General features: G+C 53.5%; 1 protein-coding gene across 1 annotated transcript in view; it reads right to left on the bottom strand.

Moving 5' to 3' along the window:
- The window catches only part of gfra2b (GDNF family receptor alpha 2b), a 383,259-nt gene extending 376,072 nt beyond the window's left edge, over positions 1–7,187 (bottom strand). Inside the window, exon 1 of the mRNA XM_073062021.1 lies at positions 6,942–7,187. Coding sequence (XP_072918122.1) covers positions 6,942–6,981 — 40 coding nt within the window. The 5' untranslated portion in view covers positions 6,982–7,187. The remainder of the gene's footprint in view (positions 1–6,941) is intronic.
- Positions 7,188–13,930: the final 6,743 nt, after the last annotated feature.

The raw sequence follows: 13,930 nt of genomic DNA, 5'->3' as shown, positions 1-13,930 counted from the left end.
TGTCCTCAGTGCTGGGGAGGCTAGTGCCCAGGATGGAGCTGGTTGAGTTTACTTTTTCCGATCCTGTGCAGTGGCCCCTCCATACCAGATGGTGAACCAACCAGCTAGAATGCTGTACACTGTACACCTGTGGAATTTTGCTGGAGCCTTTAGTGACATACCAAATGTCCCCAAGCACCTAATGAAAATTGCCTTCTTTGTAATTGCATCAATATGTTAGGTCCAGGATAGATCTTCTGAGATGCTCAACTCTGACTCCATAACGTAGCAAGCTACTGACTCATGGGCGTCCCGTCTGGCCAACCGGAATTCTTCATCAATTGGACCAAAGGCACACTTTGATTGTGTGGCAAGAAACCAGCAATTAGCTTCGCAGACTTAAATACAAATCCCAAAGTAGCTGCTTAGCAACAGTGAGGACACCCCGATGTGGGCCTTGGGCATTGTCACCCAACTCACGGGCATCACGTAGACCAAGTGTTGTGGGGCAGACTGGTGGTTCCATCGGCTGGGGGTCTACCATAGGGTGCAGCATCAGCATTGACATTACTTCTCTGTGGCACATTCCTCCCCAAATTCCAGTCAAGGAGGCACTGAGCTGTGATGTCCATCGAGGTCCTGGCTCAGACTCAGTTGTAGTCTAAGTTTGTAGGGATAGCTTTGGGTACATTGCAGCGAGCTAAGGGGTCAGATTAGGGTTTAGGGACAGGGATGAGGGATAGTTAGAGGTCAGGGGCAGTGAATGAAGAGTCAGGGCTAGGAAGAGGTGGTCAGAACTCTGTGGTTGATGGGCAACAATCCCCAAGGACAGATGTCAAGTTGGCAGATGCTGAGGAGGAAGACCAACAATTCCCAGGGTCATTAACCAAAGAGGGTCACCCCTGTGAGTGAGGGCCAGTGACCCACCGACTCCCTAAACACCCAGTCGGCAAAATCCAGAGGATGAAATCTGAAAGTCAAAGCCCTTGGATCAACATGTCTGGAAGCTGGATGCCCAAACTCTGAGTCTGGGCCAGGGACTGGAGACTTGGAGGCAGCCTGTCCTGGGGTTGGAGATCTGTTGATGTGGGAAAGGGGCTGGTATTGCTGCTGTCATTTTGATTCATTTTTGTATTGCTGCTGTTATTGTTTGTGTTGTTCTGCTGAACACTGTGGACACCAGGAAGTGGATTTCCACTTGTGGGCTGCCCCCAGCACATCCTGAGGTTGCAATGGTTGTTAACACAAACAACTCACTTCACAAATACTGGAGAAACTCAGGTCAGGCAGCATCTGTGGAAATGAATAAACAGTTGACATTTTTGGCTGAGATAATTCTCCACTCTAGTATTTTGTGTGTGTTGCTCTGGATTTCCAGCATCTGCAGAATCTCCTATATTTATGGCACATTTCACTGTATGTTTCAATGTACGCAGGATTAAGAAGTGAATCTGAGGACATGGAGGATTGGGGAAGGGATATTATATATCTTCCATAAAAAAACCTTGCCCAGGCTTGCACCCTGGAAACTTTCCAAGGCGCAAATCTATGGTCTATCAAGACTAACGGAGGCCCACACTACACACATCATAGATCAGGGGTTCCCAACCTTTTTTAGGCTATGGACCCCTACCATTAAGCAAGGGCTTTATGGAACCCCTGTTATAGATAGAAGCAGGGCAAGTTTCCATGCCATTCAGTAAGGGCTGATCCAGAGAGGAGAGAATGTGAAATGGCAAGTGACAGCCCGAGGTCCCAAACTATCCACACTGAGCAGCCATGGCCACCTCACTAACCACACTTCACCCTCCTCTCTCATTCACCACACCACTCTAGCCTCGTAAACAAAAGCTTCTGTATTCTCAATGGAACTAATCAACGTGCTTTGCCTGCAAGGGTCACTGTGCTGTTTGCCATGGGCTTTACTTTCCTTCGTACCCTGCACGGTCATCTGCAGCTTTCAGTGGAGGAGACGCGGGCCCCTGGCCTGCTCCGGAGCAGAGTGGGAATGCATTCCCTGAAGACACCAGCTGCTCCCTAGGCCTGTACCTCAGCAATCAGAGGCTGGACGCCGGAGAACTCTGGGATTCTGCTGTGCGTGGATGTCGTGATAAGGCTCAAGTTGATGTACAAGCAAAGGATAGTTTACAGATTCGGGCAGTCAACCCAGGTGAGAGCAGTCCTTGAAGAACATCGCTTCCCTTTGTACAGCAGGGGATTGGAGTCATCTGACATACTGAGACAAGATAAGGAAGCAAAGGGTTCTAGGATGACACTTACTATTGTTCAGTTACTTTAACAATTCTGAATTATTATTGGCATTTAACTTGGATTCTGTTGCCTATTAATACCTGTATTACCAGAGTGTGATTGGTGATTGATTGTGCAAATAAGGAATTTGAATACACACAAGGTCACTAATAGGTCAATATCTGTAAGCAACTCATCAATTTCTGTATAACAACGGCATTTCTTTGTTCGAACTTTAAAGCAGTTTGGTGATGGGGCCAGGCTGCTCTCCTGCACAGGTACAGGATATGAAGTGTGAGTGAGGAATGAGAGTCCAGTTAATCCGTGATGACAGCGGCATTCAGGCACTGGTTGGCTGCTGTCAGTGTTGTGACACGGGGTGCAACGGAGGCCAACAAAAAGCCTCGGGTTGGTGGCAAGAGTTACCTCCAGTTCCCAGGTGGAAAGGAGGGGTCCTGAGAATCTGCCTGCACTTACTACCATGCTCCTGGATTTCTGACAATGCAGCCAACAGCGACAGCTACTTTCACCACCCACACCCACCCAGAGATGCTGCTCGTCATGCTGAGCTCCCCTACCAGATCACTGGCTGCATACCCATCACTCTCTATCCTCCTCAGGTCCCTCCCCAGGCCCACTGTGGCAGAACACAAGCATGGTATCCCCCTCTCATTGGCCCATGTGCCCTACCTTACCCCACAACTCTCACCACTACGCTATTCTCCAGTAAAATGACAAACGTCATGACATACACTCAGTGCCCTCTTTATTCGGTCCCCCCTGTGCTTTTCAGCTGCTGTAGCTCCTCCACTTCAAGGTTGGATGTGTTGTGAGTTCAGAGATGCTCTTCTGTACACCACATAAGATATAGGAGCAGAATTAGGCCATTTGGCCCATCAAGCCTGCTCCACCATCTCATTAAGGCTGATCCATTTCCCTCTCAGACCCAATCTCCTATCTTCTCCCTGTATCCCTTCATGCCCTGACTAATTAAGAATTTATCAACCACTGCCTGAAATATAAAGTCTTGGCCTCCACAGCTACCTGTGGCAAAGAATTCCACAGATTCACCACTCTCTGGCTAAAGAAATTCCTCATATTCATTCTAATGAATGTCCCTCTAAGGCTGTGCCCTCTGATCCTAGACTCCCTATCATAGGAAATACCTTCTCCATGTTCACTGTATCATAGCCTTCCAACATTTGACAGGTTTCATGAGATTCCCTCTCACTCTTCTGAATTCCAATGAGTACAGGCCCAAAGCCATCAAACGCTCCTCATATGACAAACTTTTCAATCCTAGAATCATTTTCCTGAACCTCCTTTGAACCGTCTTCAATGTCAGCATATCCTCTCTTAAAAAAGAGGCCCAAATCTGCTCACAATACTCTAAGGCCTCGCCAGTGGCTTATAAAGCCTCAACATTACATCTTTGTTTTTATTCTCCAGTTGAATAACCACAGTTGTAACTCAAATAACCATTGTAACATGTGGTTGAGTTACTGTCACTTTCCTGACAGCTTGAAGCAGCCTGGCCATTCTCCTCTGATCTCTCTCACTAACAAGGTGATTTTGCCCACAGAACTGCCACTCTCTGGATGTTTCGTTTGTTTTTGCGCCATTCTCTGTAAACTCCAGATACTGTTATACATGGAAATCCCAGATCAGCAGTTTCTGAGTTACTCAAACCACTGTATCTGGCACCAACAATCATTCCACGGTCAAAGTCACTTAGATCACAGTTCTTCTCATTCCGATGTTTGGTCTGAATAAAAACTGAACCTCTTGAACACGTATGCGTGCCTTTTATGCATTGAGTTGCTGCACATAATTGGCTGATTATATTATTGCTTTTTGTAGGTAAAGGGTTAACTATAGGTTAGTAACTAGAGAGAGGACCTCTGGAATAGGTTGGTTTGTGTGACACTGTACACCTTTAGCAGTTCAGTTTTATGACCAGCCCTTCATTTATTTCATTACCATTTGTTTTTGTTCATATTGCAGACACTTTCCCAGCGCCGAGTTACAGTTATGCAAATATTGCATTTAGGGCTCGCGTTGATTGTAGATTGCCGCTGCTTTCTGAATGCTTTTGCACTTAATATTTTATTCATTAACTTAACTTTCTTTCATATTATTTTTCTTTCAGATGTGTTTATGTTAATATTTTAATGCACGTTACCTTCTTAAGAACCATTCATGCCTCTGTCTCCCCCCCCCCCCACACACACGCTCTCTCTCTCCATCCATTTCTGGCTCTTCCTCTCTCCTTCCACATCCCCCCTACATCTCCTTCCCCCTCTCCCCCTCACACATTTCCCTCTCTTTTACTAACTGTCCATCCCCATTTCTCCCTCTCTTCCCCATATCATCCTACAACCCACTTCTCCATCTCAATCTCCCCCACTCACATCTCAGTTCCCTCATCTCTCACACTCTCTCCAACTCCATTTCTGTCCCCAATATTACATGACACCCCACACCCCACTTCTTCTCCTTCCATTCACCCTCATACATCCCAGTCACACACACTCTCCAATTCAGTTTCTGCTTCCCATATAACACTATGCCCACGTCTCCATCCCTCTCTCCAACTCCATTCTGCCTGCCTCCCACTTTCTCTCTTCCCACATCCCTCCTTCTATCTCTCTCATGCCCTACGTCAAACCACACACGTCTCTCCATTCTGTTCCAATCCCTCTTGCCCCATCTCTCTGTTCACCCCAAATCTCCCACTCTCTACATCTCAGTTTCTGCATCACTGTTGCCCTCCACTGGTTCCCTGGAATTACTACCTGGTTGCAGTCAGCAATCACTCCATTTCAATAAAGCAGGCCATTCACCCCATTCCCTCTATGCTGTTTTTCCTGCTCCACACAAGTCTCTTCTCACCTATTTCCCTGTCGGCCTATCACTGTCTCACCCCTCCAACCATTTCCCCAGCTCCCATGGAAGTTACTCCAATGGGCCACGTATTCATTCTGCAGGTACAAAGGGAGATTGACACAGTGATCCCTGTATGACACATCACACCATAGCTCATACCCACTCCAAACTAGGGGTCACATTCCAGCACCCAAACTCTCCAAGCAACACGTCAACTAATTGAATGTAAAAACATTCTTTAAAATTCTGATCACTTGCCTCTGTTGGTCCAGAGAGTGTAGATACAACCCAAGATACAGAGATCTAGGAAACATTCCAGTTCTGAATAACTAGTGAGCCAGAGAGGAGAAAACAGAGTGGGGAAATGTCTGTCACTCTATTCCCTCTCCCTCTCTGTCCAAACCCCTCTCCCACTCCAACAACCCTCACTCTCTCCCCATTCCCATCACCTCCCCCTCTCCCTCCACCTCCTTACCCCTTCTCCCTCTCCAACACACCCTCTCTCCCCATCCATCCTCTCCAACACATGCTCTCCCCTCCTTACCCCTTCTCCCTCTCCAACACACCCTCTCTCCCCTCCATCCTCTCCAACACACCTTCTCTCCCCCTCCATCCCCTGCATGCTCTCCCCTCCTCCCTATCATCCCCTCACTCCATCCTCCTCCCTCACCCCCTCGCTCACTATCACCCCCTCTCCATGCCCCCTCACTATCACTCCCTCCCCTCCCTCATTCGCTCTCCATCATCCCCTCTCTCCATCCCTGTCCCTCACTATCACCCCCACTTCTCCATCCACCCTCCCTCACTCCCTCTCTATCACCCCCTCCTCTCACTCCCTCTCCATCACCCCTCCCTCACTCAATCCCTATCACCCCCCTCTTCTCCATCCCCCTCCCTCACACCCTCCCTATCACCCCCTCTGCTCCATCCACCCTCCCTCACTCCCTCCCTATCACCCCCTCTGCTCCATCCACCCTCCTTCACTCCCTTCCTATCACCCCCTCTTCTCCATCCGCCCTCCTTCACTCCCTCCCTATCACCCCCTCTTCTCCATCCGCCCTCCCTCACTCCCTCCCTATCACCCCCTCTTCTCCATCCGCACTCCCTCCCTATCACCCCCTCTTCTCCATCCGCACTCCCTCACTCCCTCCCTATCACCCCCTCTTCTCCATCCGCCCTCCCTCACTCCCTCCCTATCACCCCCTCTTCTCCATCCGCCCTCCTTCACTCCCACCCTATCACCCCCTCTTCTCCATCCGCCCTCCCTCACTCCCTCCCTATCACCCCCTCTTCTCCATCCGCCCTCCCTCACTCCCTCCCTATCACCCCCTCTGCTCCATCCACCCTCCCTCACTCCCTCCCTATCACCCCCTCTTCTCCATCCACCCTCCCTCACTCCCTATCACCCCCTCTTCACTCCCTCCCTATCACCCTCTCTTCTCCACCCTCCCTCCCTATCACCCCCTCCTCCGTCGCAGCCTGTTTTCTCTATTTCCCACTTCTTCCTCACTCACCATTTCCCACCTCCTGCCTATCCTCTCCCTCCAGCTACCCTTTTCCCAGGGGCTCCCTCCCTCCATGTTGCCAGACCCTCCGCCTCTCCCCGTACCCTCACCCTGCGAGTATGTGAGTGTCGGTCTCCGAACTGAGGTCCGGCCGGGTTTCTGCTCGCTCACTCCGGTCGGTACAGGACCTGAAACTGTCCCGGACGCTGCGACTCGCCCGCGCTCCTGAGCAAGTTGTCTCCTTCCGAGAGTAATGACGCCCTCCCCCACCCCAACCATCTCTAACTCCAGGCGGGGACCGGACACATCTCCTACACTCACCTATAAAAATCAGAATGAAGAACAGGTTCGCACAGATCATGGTAAAATCTCCACAGGGTGACGGATGTCTGTGTGAAGGGGGAGTGTAGCTACTTGTCCGACGTCCACTCTGGGGGACAGGCGGCTCTCCAAAGTCGTTTAGCAGCGGACACAGACTGGCCTCAGAGTCCGGTGCTGGCCGCTGCTCTGCCGCTCCATCTCGTCCCGCCGTCCCTGGCTGTAGTTGGACCGACCCCCCGGTTACTTCCTATAGGGACGACAGGAGTATCCAGTCCGTGTCGAGGTCACTCCAGTGGGTAGGCGACAGCGGCCACATCCATCAGTGGTGTACCGGCTCCGCAGTCCTGTCCCCACCCGCACGGCCGCCGGCTCTCCGCTGCCCACTGTCCCCCGCCCAGCTCCTCCCTCCTGGCGGAGCGGGCCGCCTCCTTCAGCGGCAGATCTGGGGCACGCCAAACGCCGGCTGCTCCCGTGCATCCATCCCGCGGCTTCGCGCATCCATCGCCTCCGGAGAGCGCAGCCGCAATTAAGTTGTTGCAGCGGGGACGGACTTGCCGGAGCGGGAGTCAGTGGGAGGGGGTAGGGGTGGCAGCCCTCCAACCGTTCCTAAACCCCGGGCAGGGGCAACTTTCCACCCGCTCCAGCCCCTGGACAGGAAGACAACTCTCCACCCGTCCCCAAACCCCAGAGGGTGGGAGAGCAAATCTCCACCCGCCCCTAAATTCCAGAAGGGGGGGGGGGGGAGGTTGCAAATCTCCATCGCCCGTAAACTCCAGAAGGGGGTCAACTCTCCAGCCGCCCTTAAACCCTGGACAGGGTGGAGGGAACAAATCTCCAGCATCCCCAAACCCCAGCCGCCTCTATTCCCTAACAGGGGGCAATTCGCGAGATGCCTCTAAGCCCCACATGGGGGGCAACTCTCCACTAGCCCCTAAATTCCGGACGTGGGGGCAACACTCCAGCCACCTCTAAATCCCCAACAGGGGGCAGCAACATGTTCCCCTCAAAGACAAGGACAGTGAGTGATGAGGTAGGGCTGGCGCTCGGGCACAGACACCACCCCCCCCCCCCATCGATTCCCAAGGGACTCAATTACTTCCCCACCCCCTCATTACCTCTCCCTCCCCAAGGGTTTTTCTCTCACTCTCTCCAACTTCCACACCCTTCCTTCCCTGAGGGACATTCCCTCCCCCACCCTCACTGTCTCACTCCCACTCCTAACTGTGACCCACCCTCACCGCCATTGTTCCCGCGAGCGGACGATCAATTACCCTACTTGGGCACTGAGGGAGCGCCACCCTAATGATAAGAGGCAGTACTGAGTTATCCTCAGTGCTTGGGGCCGTATTGAGAGTGAGCTACTGTGGGAAGGGCATTATTGAGGGAGCGTCATACTACTTGAATGGCAGTACTAGGGGAGACCATGTTTGAGGGGCTGTACTGAGGGAGCATCATTGTGGGGGTGGCAGCAAAGAGGAGCGCCTTGGTGGGAGGGACAGCAATGTGGGGGTACCACTATGGGAGGGGCGGTTTTGAGGAAGCACCACTATATGGGTGGGAGGAAAGGTAGTACTGAGGTATCACCTGCAGAATATCCTGGCCCAGAATTTATTCCAGAACTAAAAACTTGGCTGCTATCACAAGGCTGAGAGTTCTTGAGATCGCAAAAAGTGAGATATAATGTTCGGCCAAAGGAATGTTCTCCCGCTTCCCCTGCACGGCCGCTGTCCGACCCAGTGGGTATCTCAACATCTCCCGTTTGAGATCCTCCTGATGTAATCTGATGTTTCCTCAGACCCATTACCCTTCCGATGCCACACGCCCAGAGTGAATTTGAAAGATAAAATTGAGAGTTTGGTAACTAAGGTTTAAAATGGGTACAAGAGAGAGCGAAGCCTGGCCCGAGAGTGCCCTCTGGTGGAAAGTCTCGTCTCGCCGGGCTCCAGCTGCTAGTCACCAATTAATCACGGCTGGAACAGAAGTAATTCTCCGAGAGTAAAGATAATAAGCAACATTAAGTAATTTACGGCTTGGATTGGATTCAAGTGAAATGACACATGCTTTTTGATATATGCTGTGGTGTACCGTGCAGAGAGCTCAAACGCCGGCTTTTTTTAATTAATTCTTTTTGTTTGCTTGTTCCATGGGAACACATTTCACAGCGGATACCACTCTGGTTCCAGCACTGCGCTCATACCTCCTAGGATGCGTATTTCGGTGAGAGAGAGATGGGGAGGGGAGGAAGGGAGTGAGTTTCTCACTGAGAGGGTACAGGACTGAGATGGGAATTGAACTTCTCTCTACATGCTTCCTTCAGCAGTCTTGGAGATAATACAATCTTTATGCTCAAATGTTTAAAACACATTTAAATTGCCATAAGAAAGATTTAAAATGTAATTACTATTTCAGTTCATCAGCAGAAGTGATTATTGACTGAAAATAAATACATTTTGTCTTAAATACGTTGTGCATCAGAGTCAGGACGGCAGCAACATTATAATAATGCTTTATAAAAACAGTTATTCAAATAAAGAACAAACACATGGGTGTCTCCTGTCAAGACAGTGGACAAGCACAGATTCATTCTGGGATATTAAATGAGTTAAGGCTGTAATCAGGTTATATAATTGATGGTTGGGATTATTACTGCGATGACACCGAGTGCCTTCTGCCACTTACCTTACCTGAATACCCTGGTGGTGACACCAGTGTGATGACTGTATGTTCCTGAAGGCAATTGCACAAGCACGCTGTCACACACACACAGCAAGCACAGGTAATTAATCGTAAAGAGCTACAAACTCACAGACACAAGACTTAACACCAATGTCCAAGAACAAAAAAGCCTACAAAAAGTAATGGATATGATCCAGTCCATCGCCATGAAACTCTCCCCCATTGAGCACATCTACAAGGAGTGCTGGCACAAGAAACCAGAATCCCACCCCCCCCCCACCACCATGCTCTATTCTCACTGCTCCCATTAGGACCCCCCACCCCCCCACCATGCTCTATTCTCACTGCTCCCATTAGGACCCCCCACCACCCCACCATGCTCTATTCTCACTGCTCCCATTAGGACCCCCCACCACCCCACCGTGCTCTATTCTCACTGCTCCCATTAGGACCCCCCACCCCCCCCACCATGCTCTATTCTCACTGCTCCCATTAGGACCCCCCCCACCATGCTCTATTCTCACTGCTCCCATTAGGACCCCCCCACCCCCCCACCGTGCTCTATTCTCACTGCTCCCATTAGGACCCCCACCACCGTGCTCTATTCTCACTGCTACCATTAGGACCCCCCACCCCCCCACCATGCTCTATTCTCACTGCTCCCATTAGGACCCCCCACCCCCCCACCATGCTCTATTCTCACTGCTCCCATTAGGACCCCCCCACCACCCCACCATGCTCTATTCTCACTGCTCCCATTAGGACCCCCCCCACCCCCCACCATGCTCTATTCTCACTGCTACCATTAGGACCCCCCACCCCCCCACCATGCTCTATTCTCACTGCTCCCATTAGGACCCCCCACCACCCCACCATGCTCTATTCTCTCTGCTCCCATTAGGACCCCCCACCACCCCACCATGCTCTATTCTCACTGCTACCATTAGGACCCCCCCCCCACCCCCCCACCATGCTCTATTCTCTCTGCTCCCATTAGGACCCCCCACCCCCCCACCATGCTCTATTCTCACTGCTCCCATTAGGACCCCCCACCACCCCACCATGCTCTATTCTCACTGCTACCATTAGGACCCCCCCCCACCATGCTCTATTCTCACTGCTCCCATTAGGACCCCCCCCCATGCTCTATTCTCACTGCTCCCATTAGGACCCCCCCACCCCCACCATGCTCTATTCTCACTGCTCCCATTAGGACCCCCCCACCATGCTCTATTCTCACTGCTCCCATTAGGACCCCCCACCCCCCCCCCACCGTGCTCTATTCTCACTGCTCCCATTAGGACCCCCACCCCCCCACCATGCTCTATTCTCACTGCTCCCATTAGGACCCCCCACCACCCCACCATGCTCTATTCTCACTGCTCCCATTAGGACCCCCCCCACCATGCTCTATTCTCACTGCTACCATTAGGACCCCCCACCCCCCCCACCGTGCTCTATTCTCACTGCTACCATTAGGACCCCCCACCCCCCCCCACCGTGCTCTATTCTCACTGCTACCATTAGGACCCCCCACCCCCCCCCACCGTGCTCTATTCTCACTGCTACCATTAGGACCCCCCACCCCCCCCACCGTGCTCTATTCTCACTGCTACCATTAGGACCCCCCACCCCCCCCACCGTGCTCTATTCTCACTGCTACCATTAGGACCCCCCACCCCCCCCACCATGCTCTATTCTCACTGCTACCATTAGGACCCCCCACCCCCCCCACCGTGCTCTATTCTCACTGCTACCATTAGGACCCCCCACCCCCCCCACCGTGCTCTATTCTCACTGCTACCATTAGGACCCCCCCACCCCCCCCCCACCATGCTCTATTCTCACTGCTCCCATTAGGACCCCCCCCACCATGCTCTATTCTCACTGCTACCATTAGGACCCCCCACCCCCCCCACCATGCTCTATTCTCACTGCTCCCATTAGGACCCCCCCACCCCCCCCCACCATGCTCTATTCTCACTGCTCCCATTAGGACCCCCCCCATGCTCTATTCTCACTGCTCCCATTAGGACCCCCCACCCCCACCATGCTCTATTCTCACTGCTCCCATTAGGACCCCCCCCCCATGCTCTATTCTCACTGCTCCCATTAGGACCCCCCCCACCCCCCCCCCACCATGCTCTATTCTCACTGCTCCCATTAGGACCCCCCCACCCCACCCCCACCATGCTCTATTCTCACTGCTACCATTAGGACCCCCCCCACCATGCTCTATTCTCACTGCTCCCATTAGGACCCCCCCACCCCCCCCCCACCATGCTCTATTCTCACTGCTCCCATTAGGACCCCCCCACCCCACCCCCACCATGCTCTATTCTCACTGCTACCATTAGGACCCCCCCCCACCATGCTCTATTCTCACTGCTCCCATTAGGACCCCCCCACCCCACCATGCTCTATTCTCACTGCTCCCATTAGGACCCCCCCACCCCCCCCCACCATGCTCTATTCTCACTGCTCCCATTAGGACCCCCCCCCCCACCATGCTCTATTCTCACTGCTACCATTAGGACCCCCCCCCACCATGCTCTATTCTCACTGCTCCCATTAGGACCCCCCCCCCCACCATGCTCTATTCTCACTGCTACCATTAGGACCCCCCACCCCCCCACCATGCTCTATTCTCACTGCTCCCATTAGGACCCCCCACCCCCCCACCATGCTCTATTCTCACTGCTCCCATTAGGACCCCCCACCCCCCCCACCGTGCTCTATTCTCACTGCTCCCATTAGGACCCCCCCACCATGCTCTATTCTCACTGCTCCCATTAGGACCCCCCCACCCCCCACCATGCTCTATTCTCACTGCTACCATTAGGACCCCCCCACCCCCCCACCATGCTCTATTCTCACTGCTCCCATTAGGACCCCCCACCCCCCCCACCATGCTCTATTCTCACTGCTCCCATTAGGACCCCCCACCCCCCCCACCATGCTCTATTCTCACTGCTACCATTAGGACCCCCCACCCCCCCACCATGCTCTATTCTCACTGCTCCCATTAGGACCCCCCACCCCCCCCACCATGCTCTATTCTCACTGCTACCATTAGGACCCCCCCCCACCCCCCCACCATGCTCTATTCTCACTGCTCCCATTAGGACCCCCCACCCCCCCCACCATGCTCTATTCTCACTGCTCCCATTAGGACCCCCCCCACCCCCCACCATGCTCTATTCTCACTGCTACCATTAGGACCCCCCACCCCCCCACCATGCTCTATTCTCACTGCTCCCATTAGGACCCCCCACCCCCCCCACCATGCTCTATTCTCACTGCTCCCATTAGGACCCCCCCCACCCCCCCCACCATGCTCTATTCTCACTGCTCCCATTAGGACCCCCCCCCCCACCACCATGCTCTATTCTCACTGCTCCCATTAGGACCCCCCCACCCCCCACCATGCTCTATTCTCACTGCTCCCATTAGGACCCCCCCACCCCCCCCCACCATGCTCTATTCTCACTGCTCCCATTAGGACCCCCCCACCCCCCCCCACCATGCTCTATTCTCACTGCTCCCATTAGGACCCCCCCCCACCCCCCCCACCCCCCCACTATTCTCACTGCTCCCATTAGGACCCCCCCACCCCCCCACCATGCTCCATTCTCACTGCTCCCATTAGGACCCCCACCACCCCACCATGCTCTATTCTCACTGCTCCCATTAGGACCCCCCCCACCCCCCCACCGTGCTCTATTCTCACTGCTCCCATTAGGACCCCCCACCCCCCCCACCATGCTCTATTCTCACTGCTCCCATTAGGACCCCCCACCCCCCCACCATGCTCTATTCTCACTGCTCCCATTAGGACCCCCCACCCCCCCATGCTCTATTCTCACTGCTCCCATTAGGACCCCCCCCCATGCTCTATTCTCACTGCTCCCATTAGGACCCCCCACCCCCCCCATGCTCTATTCTCACTGCTCCCATTAGGACCCCCCCCATGCTCTATTCTCACTGCTCCCATTAGGACCCCCCACCCCCCCATGCTCTATTCTCACTGCTCCCATTAGGACCCCCCACCCCCCCCACCATGCTCTATTCTCACTGCTCCCATTAGGACCCCCCACCCCCCCCATGCTCTATTCTCACTGCTCCCATTAGGACCCCCCACCCCATGCTCTATTCTCACTGCTCCCATTAGGACCCCCCACCACCCCACCATGCTCTATTCTCACTGCTCCCATTAGGACCCCCCCACCCCACCCCCACCATGCTCTATTCTCACTGCTCCCATTAGGACCCCCCCACCATGCTCTATTCTCACTGCTCCCATTAGGACCCCC

Source organism: Hemitrygon akajei, chromosome 1, assembly GCF_048418815.1.
Source record: "Hemitrygon akajei chromosome 1, sHemAka1.3, whole genome shotgun sequence".
Taxonomy (NCBI): Eukaryota; Metazoa; Chordata; class Chondrichthyes; order Myliobatiformes; family Dasyatidae; genus Hemitrygon; species Hemitrygon akajei.
This window is presented reverse-complemented; position numbering and strand designations above follow the sequence as displayed.